Here is a 19,932-nt window from a genome sequence, read left to right as displayed (position 1 = left end):
CCCACTTCCCCGGGATCACCAATCCCCCCTCCCTGTGAACAACAACCCCCACTCCCCGAGATCAACAATCCCCCATCCCCGTGAACAACAATCCCCCCGACCCGTGATCAACAATCCCCCTCCCCGTGATCAACAATCCCTCCCTGTGATCAACCATCCGCCCTCCCCGTGATCAGCAAGCCCCCCTCCCCGTGATCAACAATCCCTCCCCGTGATCAACAATCCCCTCTCCCGGTGATCAACAATCCCTCCCCTTGATCAACAATCCCCCCTCGCCATGATCAAGAATCCCTCCCCTTGATCAAGAATCCCTCCCCGTGATCAACAATCCACCCTCCCCGTGATCAACAATCCCTCCCCATGATCAAGAACCCCTCCCCTTGATCAACAATCCCCCCTCCCCGTGATCAACAATCCCCCCTCCCCGTGATCAACAATCCACCCTCCCCGTGATCAACAATCCCTCCCCGTGATCAACAATCCCCCCTCCATGTGATCAATAACCCCTCACCGTGATCAACAATTCCCATTTGCCGTGATCAACAATCCCACGCCGTGATCAACAATCCCTCCCCGTGATCAACAATCCCCCCTCCCCATGATCAACAATCCCTCCCCATGATCAAGAATCCCCCCTCCCCGTGATCAACAATCCGCCCTCCCCGTGATCAACAATCCCCCCTCCCCGGGATCAACAATCCCCCCACCCCGTGATCAACAATCCCCCCTCCCCGTGATCAACAATCCCTCCCCGTGATCAACAATCCCCCCTCCCCGTGATCAACAATCCGCCCTCCCCGTGATCAACAATCCCCCCTCCCCGGGATCAACAATCCCCCATCCCCGTGATCAACAATCCCCCCACCCCGTGATCAACAATCCCCCCTCCCCGTGATCAACAATCCCCCCTCCCAGTGATCAACATTCCCTCCCCGTGATCAACAATCCCTCCCCGTGATCAACAATCCCCCCTCCCCGTGATCAACAATCCCCCCTCCCCGTGATCAACAATCCCTCCGCTTAATCAACAATCCCCCCTCCCCATGATCAACAATCCCCCCTCCACGTGATCAACAATCCCTCACCGTGATCAACAATCGCCCCGTGCCGTGATCAACAATCCCTCCCCGTGATCGACAATCCCTCCCCGTGATCAACAATCCCATCTCCCCGTGATCAACAATCCCCCCTCCCGATCAACAATCCCCCCTGCACGTGATCAACAATCCCTCCCCGTGATCAACAATCCCTCCCCGTGATCAACAATCCCCCCTCACCGTGATCAACAATCCCTCCCCGTGATCAACAATCCCCTCTCACCGTGATCAACAATCCCTCCCCGTGATCAACAACTCCCTCTCACCGTGATCAACAATCACCCATCCCCGTGATCAACAATCCCTCCCCGTGATCAACAATCCCTCCCCGTGATCAGAAATCCCTCCCCGTGATCAGAAATCCCCCCTCCCCGTGATCAGCAATCTCTCTCCGTGATCAACAATCCCTCCACGTGATCAACAATCCCCCTCCCCGTGATCAGCAATCCCCCCACCGTGATCAACAATCCCCCCTCCCCGTGATAAAACAATCCCCCCTCACTGTGATCGACAATCCCTCCCCGTGATCAAGAATCCCTCCCCGTGATCAACAATCCCCCCTCCCCGTGATCAGCAATCCCTCCCCGTGATCAACAATCCCTCCCCGTGATCAACAATCCCTCCGTGTGATCAACAATCCCCCCTCCCCGTGATCAACTATCCCCCGTCCCCGCGATCAACAATCCCCCCTCCCCGTGATCAACAATCCCCCCTCCCCGTGATCAACAATCCCTCCCCGTGATCAACAATCCCCCCTCCCCGTGATCAACTATCCCCCGTCCCCGCGATCAACAATCCCCCCTCCCCGTGATCAACAATCCCCCCTCCCCGTGATCAACAATCCCCCCTCCCCGTGATCAACAATCCCCCCTCCCCGTGATCAACAATCCCGCCCCGTGATCAACAATCCCGCCCCGTGATCAACAATCCCTCCTCCCCATGATCAACAATCCCTCGTCCCCATGATCAACAATCCCTCATCCCCGTGATCAACAATCCCTCATCCCCATGATCAACAATCCCCCCACCCCGCGATCAACAATCCCCCCACCCCGCGATCAACAATCCCCCCTCCCCGTGATCAACAATCCCCCCTCCCCGCGATCAACAATCCCCCCTCCCCGTGATCAACAATCTCTCCCCGTGATCAACAATCACCCCTCCCCGTGATCAACAATTCCTTAGTGTGATTAACCTTCCCCCCTCCCCATGATCAACAATCCCCCCTCCCCGTGATCAACAATCTCTCATCCCCGTGATCAACAATCCCCCCACCCCGTGATCAACAATCCCCCCTCCCCGTGATCAACAATCACCCCTCCCCATGATCAACAATTCCTTAGTGTGATTAACCTTCCCCCCTCCCCATGATCAACAATCCCCCCTCCCCGTGATCAACAATCCCCCCTCCCCGTGATCAACAATCCCCCCTCCCCGTGATCAACAATCTCTCCCCGTGATCAACAATCACCCCTCCCCATGATCAACAATTCCTTAGCGTGATCAACATTCCCCCCTCCCCGTGATCAACAATCCCCCCACCCCGTGATCAACAATCCCCCCTCCCCGTGATCAACAATCCCCCCTCCCCGTGATCAACAATCTCTCCCCGTGATCAACAATCACCCCTCCCCATGATCAACAATTCCTTAGCGTGATCAACATTCCCCCCTCCCCGTGATCAACAATCACCCCTCCCCGTGATCAACAATCTCGCCCCGTGATCAACATTCCCCCCTCCCCGTGATCAACAATCACCCCTCCCCGTGATCAACAATCTCGCCCCGTGATCAACATTCCCCCCTCCCCGTGATCAACAATCCCCCCTTCCCGTGAGCAACAATCTCTCCCCGTGATCAGCAATCCCTCCTCCCCGTGATCAACAACCTCCCCCTATAATTACCGACCCCCATCTCTGCCCCCGATCTCTCTCCAGCCCCCATGATTTCACCCTCAACCCTAGAAACCACGCTGTTGCCTCGTAAAATCCCCCCCCGCAAGGAGCAGGACACCTATCTCCTCCTGGCCTGTGGTCTCTGCAGCTTTCACCACCCTCCCCCATCCTTCCTGGCCAGACAAGCAGGCCAGCCTGTCAATCTGGCTGGCTTCCGGGTAGGGAACCTACTGAACAAACACGCACACTGTGGAGTGCAACATTCAGGATCTCAGGGCCCTTATCTTTCTCTCACTGTGAATCAACACTCCAGATGGTGTCACTGGCCTATCGTCTGTGAGGTGTCCACCCAACAGCTAGTTTTGCTCGGAAGAATGTGCCAGATAATGGGAGCTGTGTGTTCTGAGATAAAAGCACATTTCATCACCGCTGGAACCTTGAGGGGAACCAGAAGAATCAGGGAGATAAAAACCCTGTTATACAAAGTGCATCGCATCAAAACAATGACCCTGTTTCCACATCTCTGTGAGAGCGAAGCTCGATATCGCACGTGTGTAAACTGTTCCTAATGTCTACGGAGCGCAGGGGCAGTGATGGGGCCTGGTTCCTGGGCCAATATTTATCCCTCAACCATTAGAATCATAGTACGGCACAGAGGGAGGCCATTCGGCCCATCGAGTCTGTGCCGGCTCTTTTGAAGAGCAATCCGGTTAGTCCCACTCCACCCGCTCTTTCCCCATATCCCTGCAACTTTTTCTACTTCAAGTATTTATCCAATTCACTTTTGAAGGCTGTATTGATTTCTTTGTGAGTTCAATGACGAGACATTTATGAAAGAGAATGTCTTTTAATCTAAAGTCTGTTCAACTCTTTATATAGCATTTACAGGAGACATCATGCTAGTGATGTCTCTAGAACGAAACTGAAACTAAACTAAACTACCTTGCTTGTCTCGGTCACATGACCTCTGCTGGTCAGGCATAAGTAATCAATACCTGCAAACATGCTGGTAAGGCATCATAATCAAACAGGCAAATAACATCACTATTTGCTGATATCATTACATCTCCTTTTCTTAAAACAAAAGTATTTTACTTTTAACTAACAACATGTTTTCTTTGTATTAATCTGCATTTTAACTGTAACACTTAATGAACTTACATTATCATTATCATGATCAAGGTTTTTTAACCTTGCTTTGTGTGTTCACATGAAATATGTCAATACACTAGAACTTGAAGAAAGAATAAGATAACATTACTTCCTTCTATAACAATAGTCCTTAAATTGGCTCAATGAGTCTCTCAGGAGGCTTCACGTGTCTTGAGGATTTTCTGATTGATTGTCCTTGAATCTGAGTTGTTGCCTCAGATGATTGGTTCTCAGCTGTGTGATCAGGTTGTTCACCAGTATCAGTCTCTTGACCTGCTGTGGCTGGTCCCATGAGAAGATCTCGACGATTTCTTCTCAGAACAGCACCCTCATCTGTCTGAATGGTGTATGATCTTGGTTGAACTTCACTCAGGACAGTTCCCTTCTGAGTCCATGTGTTTGTTTTGTCTTTCAACCTTACTTGGTCACCAGTGTGGAGTTCAGGTAGGTTTTGTGTTCCTCTGTCATAGTAGTACTTTTGCTTTTCTTTCTGTTGTTCTTTGAACTTCCTCACTTTCTCCCCCTCTTTTGTTTTCAGGAGGTTCTCCGGGATGGGTAGGTTTGACCTTAGCCGACGTCCCATAAGGAGTTGGGCTGGTGACTTACCACACTCGAGCGGCGTTGTGCGGTATACAAGCATGCTCTGGTAGAAGTCAGTTCCACTGTCTTTTGCCTTGTACTTCAGTCTTTTCACTGTGTTTGCGGGCTCTCCTGGGTCAACAGCTCTGGACAACGTGTCTGCTGTATACATCAGCTTACCCGGTGTGTACGCAACATTCAGTTCATCATAGACTGTCTCTCCTTCGCTTTCCACAACGAGGACTCTCTTTACCAGGTTCAGTCTCTCACAGGCTTTTAAACCTAGTATGGCTTGCACATCCTTTGGCACCACGATTAATGCTAGCGTGTGCTCTCTGTCCTTGTGTGTTACTTTGACAATGCATCTTCCTCTCACTGGTATATCAGTACCTGAGTATCCTGTCACTTTCACTTTTATTCCATGTATCTTTGGTCTGGGTCTAATTTTCTTAAAATCAGTCTCTGATATCACATTAACTTGTGCTCCAGTATCCAATTTAAATGGAATGTGTATGTCATTCACTTTTAGTGTCAACATCCAGTCTCTTTCTTCTTTTTTGTTTTCAGACACAACATCCACATTGAACTCCTCTATCCCGCTTTCATCTACTGCATGGACCTTGCTTTGTTGCGCTTGGTTCTTACAGCAACGGGCATAATGGTTGTTTTTGTTGCAACTATTGCATTTTTTACCATATGCTGGACACTTTTTTGGTGTATGCTGTGTACCGCATCGACGACATGACTTCCGATTGTCTCTTTCATTTTCGTTCACTGGCCACGCCTCTTTTTTCACATTGGCGCTCTTTTTGTTAAACGGTTTGTGTCCGTTCATTCTCACTGCATCCACATTGCAGCTATTGTCACTGAACAGCTCCTTTGCCTGCAACTTCACAGTCTCTGTAGCCCTACACAGTGCTATGGCTTTTCCCAGGTCTAGATCTTGCTCTCTTAGCAGTCTTTCCCTTAGACCATTATCTGGAATACCACACACCAGTCTGTCTTTTATCAGCGAGTCTGTCAGTCCCCCAAATTCACACGATTTGCTTCTGTTTCTCAGTTCAGTCACATACTGATCAATAGTCTCACCCGTTTTCTGTACACATGTGAAAAATCTGTGCCTCTCAAACGTCACGTTATGTTTAGGTATGCAGTAGGCCTCAAACTGTTCCATTATTTTATCTAGCTTCATTTTGTCTCCATCAGCAGCGAATGCGAAGTTATTATACACCTCCAGCGCTTCATCACCCACGACATGTAAGAACAATGACAATTTCCTTTTATTACTTTTCTCATCAGCTCTGATTGCTGATAAGTACAACCCCACACGTTGTTTGAACCTTCTCCAATTTTCAGCCACATTACCTGTCAACTGAAGCTTCGCCGGTGGGTGTAAACCTTCCATTTTTTCACTTCATTAGCTATTCTCTAATGGTAAGTAACGATGTTCTCTTTTGGCTTGCTAATCTGTGGAGAGCTGATTTAACTTCAGATTTTTTCTCTTCATCTCTTTCAATCACTTCTGACACCATGTATTGATTTCTTTGTGAGTTCAATGACGAGACATTTATGAAAGAGAGTGGCCTAGAAATTCAGTTGCCTTAGCGCCGCTTTTGAGGCGCTAGAGGGACTAGCGCCAGAGTTATGGCCAGTTTAAAAATTCCCTGGGGCCCTAAATCGGCGTTGCACCGGTAGCGCTGCGCCGGCACCGATGACGTCATCGGTGTGCGCAGCGTCCCGGTTGCCATGCCGACGGGCCCTAGCGCCGAAATTCAGTTGCGGCCGCCTCGCCCGTGGCAGCCGCAACTAAGACTCTGGCAACAGAGTCTTGCATGAGTTTGCGCCGGCGCATTAAAGGCCCCGCGGCGGCCGGCCGCTTTCCCGCCGGCCGCCTGCCCGCAGCTCCCTCCCTGGACTTCTCCCCCCCACCCCCCGGAACAGATGCAAGCCCGGCACTTGTCCGAGGTGCCGGGCTCATTTTTAGACAGATTTGCGCGGGCCGCGGCCAGGTGCAGGCAGCTCCTCCTTAACGGAAGGAGGAGGCCTGCACTTCCCGAGCCTGCCGCACCGCATCGGGTGCCGCAGCGCCGGAATTGCGGCGCGAAACGGCAGTTAGCGCCGATTTACCGCCGCAAAGGCCCTTCAGTAGCGCCGGCAGCCGTTTGGGCGCGGCCCTGCTGAATTTTTGGCGCGCGCAGGGGGACGTAGCGCCGGCACTAACTTCCGGCGCTAAAGCCCTGGCTAAACCAAAACCCAATTTCTAGGCCAATGTCTTTTAATCTAAAGTCTGTTCAACTCTTTATATAGCATTTACAGGAGACATCATGCTAGTGATGTCTCTAGAACGAAACTGAAACTAAACTAAACTGCCTTGCTTGTCTCGGTCACATGACCTCTGCTGGTCAGGCATAAGTAATCAATACCTGCAAACATGCTGGTAAGGCATCATAATCAAACAGGCAAATAACATCACTATTTGCTGATATCATTACAAAGGCTACTATTGAATCTGTATCCACCACCCTATCAGGCCGCGCATTCCAAATCCTAACCATTTGCTGCATAAGGAGACTATTCCTCATGTCGCCTCTGGTTCTTTTGCCAATCAGCTTAAATCTGTGTCCTCTAGTTATTGACCCTTCTGCCATTGGAAACAGTTTCTCCTTATTTATCAAATCATGATTTTGAACAGCTTTATCAAATCTCCTCTTAACCTTTTCTGCTCTAAGGAGAACAACCCCAGCTTCTCCAGTCTCTCCACGGAACTGAAATCCCTCATCCCTGGTACTATTCTAGTAAATCTCTTCTGCACCTTCTCCAAAGCCTTCACATCTTTCCTAAAGTACATGTGCCCGGAATTGGACACAATACTCCAGCTGGGGCTGAACTAGTGTTTTATATAAGCTTAGCATAAGCTATGTTTACCAACATCACCAAAACAAAATATCTGGTCATTATCACATTGCTGTTAGTGGAAACTTGCTGAGTGAAAATTGACTGCCGCGTTTCCTACATTTCAACAGTGACTACATTTTATTTAAAGTACCTCATTGGCTGTAAAGCGCTTTGAGACATCCTGAGGTCATAAAAGGCACTATATAAATGCAAGTCTTTCTTACTTGTGATTTTGTTTGGCAATTTTACATTCATGTTTTAACGTGCACGATTCACCAAGATGGAAGGGACAGAAAATAAATTCTCTCCATCCCTCGGGAATCATGCACGTTAAAACACCCGGACTTCTCCGATTGACCGCTCGCTGCCTGCGAGGCCCTGTTGGCAAGTGGAGGAACCATTCCTCCCGTCCGCTTTAATCCTGTTTCCCTCGCCCTTCCCATCTGCTTTCACATTTTTCCTTTTCAAGGTTCTCATCCAGTCCTTTTTTTTATTCATTCCTGGGATGTGGGCGTCACTGGCAAGGGTTGGCATTTATTGCCCATCCCTAATTGCCCTCAAAGGTGGTGGTGAGCCGCCTTATTGAACCGCTGCAGTCCGTGTGGTGAAGGTACTCCCACAGTGCTATAAGGGTGGGAGTTCCAGGATTCTGACCCAGCGACGATGAAGGATCAGACGATATATTTCTAAGTCAGGATGGTCTGTGACTTGGAGGGGAACTTGGAGGTGGTGGTGTTCTATTTTGAATGATGCACTCTGCCTCATTAGCCACTCCTGGCAAAGCCTTGCTTGTTCTAATATATGTCTGTGCAAATACATTGTGTAGAATTTTACAGCACAGAGGCAGGCTATTCGGCCCATCAGATCCGTGCCGGCATTTATCCTCCACACGAGGCTCCTCCCACACTACTTCATCTCACTCTATCTGCTCTATCATGGCTCCAGGGTGGCCAAGGCTGGGAACTCAACATCTAAGGGTATTCAATATTCAGGAAAGATAGGCAAAAAGGAAAGGGAGGTGGGGTAGCATTGCTGGTTAAAGAAGGGATTAACACAGTTGTAAGGAAGGATATTAGCTCTGATGATGTGGAATCTGTATGGGTAGAACTGAGAAATACCAAGGGGCAGAAAACCTTAGTGGGAGTGGTATATAGACCTCCAAACAGTAATGCGGAGGTTGGGGCTGGCATTAAAAGGGAAATTAGAGAAGCGTGCAATAAGGGCACAGAAGTCATCATGGGTGACTTTAATCTACATATAGATTGGGCTAACCAAATTAGTAACAATACTGTGGAGGAGGAATTCCTGGAGTGTTTACGGGATCGTTTCCTGGACCAATATGTCGAGGACCTAACCAGAGATCAGGCCATCTTAGACTGGGTATTATGTAACGAGATAGGATTAATTAGCAATCTTGTTGTATGAGGCCCCTTGGGTCGGAGCGATCATAATATGATCGAATTCTTCATTAAGATGGAGAATGAAGTTGTTGACTCAGAGACTAGGGTACTCAATTTAAATAAAGGAAACTACGTTGGTCTGAGGCGCGAGTTGGGTAGGATTGATTGGGGAATGTCACTCAAAGGGTTGACGGTGGATAGGCAATGGCAAACATTCAAAGACCGCATGGATGAACTACAGAATTTGTTCATCTCAGTTTGGCATAAAAATATAACAAAAAAGGTGACTCAACCGTGGCTAACAAGGGAAATTAGGGATAGCATAAGATCCAAGGAGATAACATATAAATTGGCCAGAAAAAGCAGTAAACCTGAGGATTGGGAGCAGTTTAGGATTCAACAAAGGAGGACAAAGGGATTAATTAAGAAAGAGAAAATAGAATATGAGAGTAAGCTTGTAGGGAACATAAAAACTGACTGTAAAAGCTTTTATAGATATGTGAAGAGAAAAAAATTGGTGAAGTCAAGCGTAGGTCCCTTGCAGTCAGAATCAGGGGAATTTATAATGGGGAACAAAGAAATGGCAGACCAATTAAATACATATTTTGGTACCGTCTTCACAAAGGAGGACACAATAACCTCCCAGAAATGTCGGGGAACATAGGGTCTGATGAAAGGGAGGAACTGAAAGAAATCAATATTTGTAGGGAAATGGTGTTAGGAAATTGTTGGGATTGAAGGCCAATAAATCCCCAGGGCCTGATAATCTACAGCCTAGGGTACTTAAGGAAGTGGCCCTAGAAATAGTTGATGCTTTGCTGATCATCTTCCAGCATTCAATGGAATCTGGAACAGTACCCATGGATTGGAGGGTAGCTAATGTTACCCTACTATTCAAAAAAGGTGGTAGAGAGAAAACGGGGAATTACAGACCGGTAAGCCTGACATCGGTAGTGGGGAAAATGCTAGAGTCCATTATAAAAGATGTAATAGCAGAGCACTTGGAAAACAGTGACAGGATTGGACAAAGTCAACATGGATTTACAAAAGGTAAATCGTGCTTGACTAATCTACTGGAATTTTTTGAGGATGTAACTGATAAATTAGATAAGGGAGAACCAGTGGATGTGGTGTACTTGGACTTTCAGAAGGCTTTCAATATGGTCCCGCATAAGAGATTAGCGTGTAAAGTTAAGGCACATGGGATTGGGGGCAAGGTACTGACTTGGATAGAGAACTGGTTGGCAGACAGAAAGCAAAGAGTTGGAATAAACGGGTCTTTTTCCGAGTGGCAGGCAGTGACTAGTGGGGTACGCAGGGTTCGGTCCTTGGACCCCAGCTTTTCACAATATATATAAATGATCTGGACAAGGGAACTAGATGTAATATCTCCAAATTTGCAGATGACACAAAGCTGGGTGGGCGTGTGTGCTGAGAGGAGGATGCCGAGAAACTCCAGGATGATTTGGACAGGTTGGGTGATTGGGCAAAAGCATGGCAGATGCAATATAATGTGGATAAATGTGAGGTTATCCACTTGGGTGGCAAAAACAGGAAGGCAGATTATTATCTGAATGGCAATAGATTGGGAGAAGGGGAAGTGCAACGAGACCTGGGTGTTATTGTGCACCAGTCGCTGAAGGTAAGCATGCAGGTGCATCAGGCGGTTAAGAAGGCAAATGGCATGTTGGCCTTCATAGCGAGAGGGTTTGAGTACAGGAACAAGGATGACTTGCTGCAGTTATACAGGGCCTTGGTGAGACCACACCTTGAGTATTGTTGTAGTGTCCGTGTGTAGATAAAGACACTGAAGACAGGAGTTGGTTCATAGGTATTTACTAAGCAAGTCTGGGGGGGAGGTTTCTAAAGGATATACACAATACACAGGCTTATATAGCCCAAGTGGCAATTACCGGCATTACGCACACCTGGGGCTCTTAAAGGCACATACACCACAATTCCTCCCCTTCTAGCTAACTAGTACATCATATTTTAAGTAATTATTAATTACATGTTATATGCAAAATAATATACATTGCTGTATTAATTAATTATAAGTTCGTCTCTCAGGAGGCTTCCTGACTCGGTCCGGATAATGCCTCGGGGGTGTAGTAGTTTCTGGTGGTGTAGTAGGTTCCTCTGGCAAGGCTGATTCGGCTTGAAGGCCAGTGTCGGGTTCATCGGGCTCCAGTATCACCGGATCGGAGGTAGATATGGGTATCTCTACTTCATCGTTAGATGTATAGAGTGGTGGTGTAGGTTGTCCCTTTTCGGATGACTTGATGATTTGGTCAGCATGGCGCCTTATTATGCTTTCTCCGATGTCCACGGTATACATCAGTGGTCCTAATCGTGTGCAGATAGTTCCAGGCTGCCATTTCTCGGTACGGTAGTCCCGGGCAAAAACCGGTTGGCCTATCTGGAAGGCCCTAGTTGGCCTTTCATTCATGCCCTGAAACTGCCGGTTCTCCACGTCCCTTCGGATGTTGGGCTTGACCAAATCCAGCCGGCATCTTAGGTTTCTATTGTAGAACATCATGGCGGGAGTTTGGTTAGTAACCATATGCGTTGCATTCCTATATGCAAATAAGAAGTTATCCACCTTGTGCTGAAGTTTTATGTCTTCATTACTCATGGCCTTGATGGCCTTCTTGAAGGTCTGGACAAACCTTTCAGCCAATCCATTGGTGGCGGGATGGTATGGGGCGGACGTGTAGTGCTTTACCCCATTGTTCTTTAAGAACTTTCTGAATTCTTCGGACACAAATTGCGGTCCATTATCAGAACATATCTGCTCCGGCAGCCCATTCCTGGCAAATATGGTCCTTAATACTGTGATGGTTTTTTCCGTGGTGGTGGAGGACATCTTTATTACCTCCGGCCACTTGGAGTGTGCATCAACTGCGATTAAGAACATTGAGTCCATAAATGGACCAGCAAAGTCGATGTGCACCCTTTGCCAGGGAGATGAGGGCCACTCCCATGGATGTAGAGGGGCCTGTGGCGGAGCATTTTGGACCTTCTGGCATCCTAGGCAGCTCTTGGTCATGTCTTCGATGTCTCCATCGATACCTGGCCACCATACAAATGCCCTAGCTAGGTTCTTCATTTTCACTCCACCCAGATGCCCCTCGTGAAGCTCCTTTAGCACTTTATCCTGGAGTTTGGGTGGAATCAGCACTCTGGATCCACACATCAAGGTTCCTCGGCACACTGACAGCTGTTCTCTTCTTTGCGAGAATGCTGGCAACAGTGGTTCGCCATGTGCTGGCCATCCCTTCACTGTTAAATCGTAGACCCGTGAGAGAGTAGGGTCATTTCTTGTCTCCCTTTCAATGGCAGAATTTGTCACCGGTAGACATTCCACTATGGTAGAGTGGAATATCTCTACTGGGTCTACTGTAGGTGCCTCTTCTATCGTTGGCAACGGTAGGCATGATAAACCGTCAGCATTCCCATGCTGTTTTGACCCTTTGTATTCAATGTTGTATTGGTGTGCCCCTAGAAAAAGGGACCACCTCTGTAGTCTTTGTGCCGTCATAATGGGGACACCTTTTTTAGGGTTGAATATGGAGATGAGGGGTTGATGGTCAGTCAGCAAGGTAAATTTTTGTCCGTGTAGGTAATGGTTGAATTTCTTCACTCCCCATACCAGGCTGAGTGCTTCCCTGTCTATCTGGGCATAGTTACGCTCAGCTGAGTTCAATGAGCGTGACGCAAAAGCTATCGGCTGTTCCGAGCCATCAGGGAATCTATGGGACAATACCGCTCCTATGCCGTAAGGGGATGCATCGCACGCCAGTCTGATTGGTAGTGATGGGTTGTAATGAGCCAAAATTTTCTCGGATGTGATTAAGTCTTTACATTTATGGAAGGCACGTTTACAGTCTTCGTTCCATTTCCAAATCACTCCTGTCTGTAGAAGATCATTAAGAGGGTGTAGAATAGTTGATAAGTTCGGTAAAAATTTATGATAGTAATTTATTAATCCCAGGAATGACCTTAATTGTGAAACATTTTCAGGTGCTGGGGCTTTTATAACTGCTTCAATTTTTTCAGGTGACTTATGCAACCCTTCATTATTAATTATGTGGCCACAATATGATATCTGATTTTGGAAAAATTCGCACTTGGGGCGATTTGCTCGTAGGCCCCGTTCTTTCAGCCTAGTGAGCACCTGCTCCAAATTGGCAAGGTGCTCGTTGTCGTTTTCTCCTGTTATAAGGATGTCGTCTAGGTAGCATTGAGTCCCCGGAATCCCTTGCAGGACTTGCTCCATAGCTCTTTGCCAGATAGCTGGAGCTGATGCTATTCCAAAAACCAGTCGATTGTACTGGTACAGGCCTTTGTGTGTGTTTATTGTGAGATACTTTTTAGAGGTCTCCTCAACCTCCATCTGTAGATATGCCTGTGCCAAGTCAATTTTTGTGAAACGTTTCCCTCCGGATAGTGAGGCGAAAATATCTTCTATCCTCGGAAGAGGATACTGTACCGTGTGAAGGACCGGGTTTACAGTCACCTTAAAGTCCCCACAGATGCACATTTTTTTCTGTTCCTCAGAGTTATTTTTCAATGTTTTTTTCATGACTGGAACGATGGGTGTTGCCCATTCGCTCCAATCTATTTTGGATAATACGCCTGCCTTTTCCAAATTCTTCAGCTCTGCCTCGACTGCCGGACGTATTGCGTATGGCACCAGTCTTGCCTTAAAAAATTTTGGAATTGCTGTATCTTCCGCTTTTATTGAGGCGGTGATGCCTTTCAAGGTTCCTAGTTTCTCTTGAAACACTTCTTTGGCGTTGGCCAAGATGTCTTTTAATCGTTCAGGTATGATGTCATCATTGTTTTTTTCCTTACTGGTCACCGTCAGTGCCTGAATGGAGTGCCAGTCTAAACGTATCTTCCTTATCCATTCACGTCCCAACAACGGTGGACCACCATCTTGTAGAATGTATAAATACAACTTTTGTATTTCTTTGCCGTTGTATACCACAGGCACCCTTATTTTTCCTTTGGGGTAGACTTTCTGCCCCGTATATGTTTTTAAGATAATGGATGTGTCTTTTAGAGGTATATGCAAAAATAGCCTCTCGTAATCTCGTCGATTTATTACGGTTAGAGCTGATCCTGTATCTAGCTCCATTTTAACTGGGGACCCTGCTATTGTGAGGGTAACCCAAATGGTTTGGTAATCCTCTTTGGCAAGTACATTATGTAATTTGAGACAGCTTAGTCTCTTGTTTCCGGAGTCGCTATCGCTATTCTGGTCTTCGGAGCTATTGTCCGTCATCATTTGTACCTTCCTGTACTTTTCTTTATTGATTTTTTGTTTTCTGTCAGTGGATTTATTTTGTTCAGATTGGCATACCCGTGCAATGTGTCCAATCTTACCACATTGCCTGCATGCTTTACCCTTGAACCAGCAGTCCCTCTGGTTATGGGTGGATCTGCCGCAGCGATAACATCTTCCGAACTCCTGTGTCATTTTATGGGTGCCGAAGTCCTGTGTCTCTTGTTGTATCTCTGCAGCTCCTTTTGCTGCTGCTTCGTATGATACAGCCATACTGAAAGCTTTGTCCAATGTTAAATCTTTTTCAGAAAGCAGTCTTTTTTGTGTTCCTTCACTTAAGAGACCGCAAACAAATTTGTCTCGAAGATAATCCGATAGTCCTGCTCCGAATTGGCAGTACTTTGATAGCTTTCTTAATTCGGTTAGGTAATCAGCGTTACTTTCATTCTTGTGTTGATTTCTCTTGAAGAACTTGAATCGTTCCACTATCAGCAGCGGTATTGGGTTTAAATGCTCCTGCAGGGTATCAACAATTTCTTTAAAAGTCTTGTCCTTTGGTTTGGCTGGAGTGATTAAATTTCGTAACAGCCCGTATGTCTTCACGCCCATTAAGTTCAGAAGTACTGAAGCTTTTTTTTCATCTGTTATTCCATTTGCAGTGCAATAAACCTCTACTCTTTCCACGTATGTGGTCCAATCTTCTATTTTGCCATCAAAAGCCTCAATATTACCAGATTTAGGCATTTCAGAAACGATATGGCGCTTCCCGCGCTTTTTTTTTTCTCTCTGTAGCAACGATATGGCGCTTCCCGCGCTTTCCCGCCGCTGCTACCGATAACAACGCTGTTTTACTGTGGTTTCCGTTTATTCACTGTTGGAGACTCGTTCCCGACGGAGGTCTAAACGCTGACCTGCTTGCCGCGCCGGCCGTCTCTCGAGTGCACCCTCCCAGTCCGTTATTGCTTGCCTCCGATTTCGCTGCCTGTCTCAGCTGTAGAGCCCGCCGCTGGAGCTCCAGCCTGACGCCCAGGAAGGATTAGCGCAGTACGATAGCAAAATACTGCAGATGTTGGAAATCCGAAATAACAACAGAAAATGCTGGAAAAACTCAGCAGGTCAGGCAACATCCGTGGAGAGAAATTTGAGTTGACGTTTCGGGTTTGACCCTTCTTCAAAACTGGAGAGAAAAGGAACTAGATCGAAGGCAGGGCTGCGATCGGACAAAAGAATAAAAGAACCAAAAGAAGTAAAAGAGATTAGAAGCTAGACGAGATGGTAATAGGCTGGGATTAGGTGTAAAGTGTACTGGCAGGGCAAAAGATAGCTGCCAGGTGTGAGAGAGAAACAAAAGGAAAGGGGGGGGGGGGAGGAAAGGAGTGGAAAAATATAAGTGAAAATGAAATAGGGGCCGAGGTTATGATCTGAAATTGTTGAACTCGATATTGAGACCGGAAGGCTGCAGAGTGCCTAATCGGAAGATGAGGTGCTGTTCCTCGAGTTTACGTTGAGCTTCCGTGGAACAGTACAAGAGGCCAAGGACGGTGAGGTCCGAGTGGGAATGGAGCGGTGAATTGAAATGACAGGCGACCGGAAGCTCGGGGTCACCCTTACGGACTGAACGGAGGTGTTCCGCAAAGCGGTTTAGCGCAGTACCTGTCACCAGCTTGGCCAGCTGGTGAAACCACAGTTTCTCTTACTTCCTTGAGTCTTCTGGACGCTGGAGGAATCGATGTCCTTGAGGTGCTGCCGAATTGCAGGTAAGTCCGTTTCCACTTCGTCGCCACTGTAGTGTCCGTGTGTAGATAAAGACACTGAAGACAGGAATTGGTTCATAGGTATTTACTAAGCAAGTCTGGGGGGGGTTTCTAAAGGATATACACAATACACAGGCTTATATAGCCCAAGTGGCAATTACCGGCATTACGCACACCTGGGGCTCTTAAAGGCACATACACCATAATTGCTCTTAAAGGCACATACACCACAATTGTGTGCAGTTTTGGTCATCTTATCTGAGAAAGGATGTTCTTGCCATGGAAGGAGTTCAGCGAAGATTCACCAGGCTGATACCTGGGATGGCAGGAATGACGTATGAGGAGAGATTTGGTCGATTGGGCTTGTACTCGCTGGAGTTTAGAAGAATGAGAGAGGATCTCATTGAAACTTATAAAATTCTGACAGGACTGGACAGACTAGATGCAGGAAGGATGTTCCCGATAGTCGGGGAGTCCAGAACCAGGGTCACAATCTAAGAATAAGGGGTAGGCCATTTAGGATAGAAATGAGGAGGAATTTCTTCACCCAGAGCGTGGTGAACCTGTGGAATTCTCTACCACAGAAGGCAGTAGAGGCCAATACATTAAATATATTCAAGAAGGCGTTGGATATATTTCTTAAGGCTAAAGGGATCAAGGGATATGGGGAGAAAGCAGGGACTGGGTACTGAATTTGGATGATCAGCCATGATCGCATTGAATGGCGGAGCAGGCTCGAGGGGCCGAACGGCCTACTCCTGCTCCTATCTTCTATGTTTCTATCAACATATCCTTCTATTCCTTCCTCCCTCAGCTAGCTTCCCCTTAAATGCCTCTATACTATGCGTCTCAACCACTCCATGTGTGCAGTTAGTTCCACAGATCGTGAGGTCGTGAAAGGCGCTATATAAATGCAAGTCTTTCCTTATTGGATTTATTAGTGACTATCTTCTATTTATGGCCCCTAGTTTTAGACTCTCCCACAATAAAAACAACAACAATGTGCATTTATACAGCGCCTTTAACGTAGTACAACATCCCGAGGCGTTTCACAGGAGCGATTATCAGACAAAATTTGACACCGAGCCACATAAGGAGATATTAGGACAGGTGACCAAAAGCTTGGTCAAAGAGGTAGGTTTGAAGGAGCATCTTAAAGAGAGGTAGCGAGGTGGAGAGGTTTAGGGAGGGAATCCCAGAGCTTGGGGCCAAGGCAGCTGAAGGCACGGCCACCAGTGGTGGAGCGATGGAAATCGGGGATGCTCAAGTGGCCAGAACTGGAGGAGCGCAGCGATCTCGGAGGATTGTAGGGCTGAAGGAGATTACAGAGATAGCGAGGGGGGGCGAGGCCATGGAGGGATTTGAAAACAAGGATGAGAATTTTAAAATCGAGGTGTTGCTGGACCGGGAGCCAGTGTAGGTCAGCGAGCACAGGGGACGATGGGTGAACGGGACCTGGAATGAGTTAGGATGCGGGCAGCATGTGGAAACACATTCTCCACGTCTACCCGATCGAAACCCTTCTTCATTTTGAAGACCTCTATCGGGTCAACTCTTTGCTCTTTTCTAGGGAGAAGAGGCCCATTTTGTTTCTCACCGTTCTTTTACCGTAGAGGTACCGGGTTCTGCTCCCTACCTTACGGGATCCGGTGAAAATGGAGCGCAGGTGTTCCTTGGCGGCGGTCACCCTTGCCAACGCCCGCTCCTTCCTCAGCGTCTTTGGTGAGGGCAGGCTCCAGCCGCTCTCCGTCTTCTGCTTGCTCTTCAGCTGGCTGCTGGTCATGAAGCCCCGTGTCTCCCCGTCCCGCGCCAGGTTGCCGTCGCTGTAGGTGCGCCACATGCCCAGGTCCTCCACGCCCAGCCGGTAGCCCGCGTCCCGGCCGCCGGGCCCCAGGCTGTCGCAGCTCTTGTCGATGTCCGACTCGTCGAAGCTGTCGCCGGCCAGCTGGTGCAGGGTGTCCACACTCAGGCTGTACTCCTTCTCGATCCTGACCTCCGGGATGACCACCTTCCGCTCCGCCCCCGCCAGCGCCTCCATCTCCTCGCCGGGCGCGGCCGCCATCTTGGTCCCCTCCTTCACCTCCTGGCAGTCGCCCATCGAGTGCTTGCGACGGCGGAGGATTTGCCGCGTCCACGGGAGGAACTCGCAGTCCAGCAGGCACCCCTCCGACCCCACCTTGCGCAGGTTCCCAAAGTGGCTCCTCAACATCTGTTGAAAGAAGAAATGGAAAGCAGTCAGATCCAGGCAGAACGGACGGAAGGAAGGAAGGAAGGACAGAAGGAAGGAAGGACAGAAGGAAGGAAGGACAGAAGGATGGAAGGAAGGACAGAAGGATGGAAGGAAGGACAGAAGGAAGAAAGGAAGGACAGAAGGAAGGACGGAAGGACAGTAGGAAGGAAGGAAGGACGGAAGGAAGAAAGGACAGAAGGAAGGAAGGAAGGAAGGAAGGACAAAAGGAAGGAAGGAAGGACAGAAGGAAGGAAGGACAGTAGGAAGGAAGGAAGGACGGAAGGAAGAAAGGACAGAAGGAAGGAAGGAAGGAAGGACAAAAGGTAGGAAGGAAGGAAGGACAGAAGGAAGGACAGTAGGAAGGAAGGAAGGAAGGAAGGAAGGAAGAACTTGTATTTATATAGCGGCTTTCATGTCCTCAGGACATCCCAAGGCGTTTTACAGCCAATGAAGTACTTTTGAAGTGTAGTCACTGTTTGTAATGCAGGAAACGCGGCAGCTAATTTTTGTACAGCAAGCTCCCACAAACAGCAATAAGATAATGACCAGATAATCTGTCTTATAATAATGTTGGTTGAGGAATTAATATTGGCCCAGGACGTTGGGGAGAACTCCTCTGCTCTTCTTCAGATAGTGGCTGTGAGGTCTTTTACATCCACCTGAGAGGGCAGACAGGGCCTCGGTTTAACGTCTCATACGAGAGATGGCACCTCTGACAGTGCAGTGCTCCCTCGGTACAGAACACTTTATCTGACCTGCACAATGTGTACTGGGACAGATCCTTCACTGATTAACCATTGCACTTTCAGTTCCTTCTGAAACCGTCACGGGGGAGTCCAGGACCAATATTCATCCCTCAACCAACATAACAAAAAACAGATGATCTGGTCATTATCACATTGCTGTCTGTGGGAGCTTGCTGTGCACAAATTGGCTGCCACGTTCCCAAATTACAACAGTGACTACACCCCAAAAAAGAACTTCATTGGCTGTGAAGCGCTTTGAGACATCCGGTGGTCGTGAAAGGCGCTATATAAATGCAAGTCTTTCTTTCTTCTTTCTTATTTAACACTGTGAATGTCATTTAATCTCTGCTAATTTTAGCATCAATATTGGCTTTTACGTCTCTTGTTATTAAATGCCATCTGTCTTTAATCTGCCCAGTACTTGTTTTATTATGTCGCCAATTCATTATCCAGTTTACAACTTGTTATCCCAACAGCCTTCCCTCTGATCACAACCCTTTTCTGAGGGATTAACCCACCTCGGACAATGTATTTTTCTCCTATTTTCTACCCTCCTCTCCTGAAGACAATGGGTTAGAAATTCATAGAAAATTCATAGAATCATAGAAACCTACAGCACAGAACGGGGCCATTCGGCCCATCGTGCCTGTGCTGGCTCTTTCGAAGAGCTGTCGTGCTCAGTCCCACGCCCCCCCGCCGACCGTAACCCTGAAAGTTCCTCATTCTCAAGTATCCATCCAACTCCCTTTTAAAATCATTGATGGAATCAGCTGACTCCAGCTTTTCAGGTAAAGCGTTACAGATCCCAACAACTCTCTGAGCGAAATAATGTCTCCTCATCTCCCCTCTAGACCATTCGCCAATGATTTTAAATCTATGACCTCTGGTTATTGAC

The 19,932-nt window shown here is 47.8% G+C and overlaps 1 protein-coding gene across 1 annotated transcript in view; it reads right to left on the bottom strand.

The window, feature by feature from the left end:
• The window catches only part of LOC147096228 (regulator of G protein signaling 3-like), a 102,600-nt gene extending 84,373 nt beyond the window's left edge, over nt 1–18,227 (bottom strand). The window contains exon 1 of the mRNA XM_085975078.1: nt 17,698–18,227. Within this exon, the coding sequence (XP_085831204.1) occupies nt 17,698–18,159 (462 nt within the window). The 5' untranslated portion in view covers nt 18,160–18,227. The remainder of the gene's footprint in view (nt 1–17,697) is intronic.
• Nucleotides 18,228–19,932: the final 1,705 nt, after the last annotated feature.

The sequence above is a fragment of the Somniosus microcephalus genome, unplaced genomic scaffold, assembly GCF_052327205.1.
Source record: "Somniosus microcephalus isolate GS21.2 unplaced genomic scaffold, FLI_Smic_1.0 unresolved_chr1, whole genome shotgun sequence".
NCBI classification, from domain to species: Eukaryota; Metazoa; Chordata; class Chondrichthyes; order Squaliformes; family Somniosidae; genus Somniosus; species Somniosus microcephalus.
Note: the sequence above shows the minus strand (reverse complement) of the source record. Positions and strands in the feature narration are given on the sequence as shown.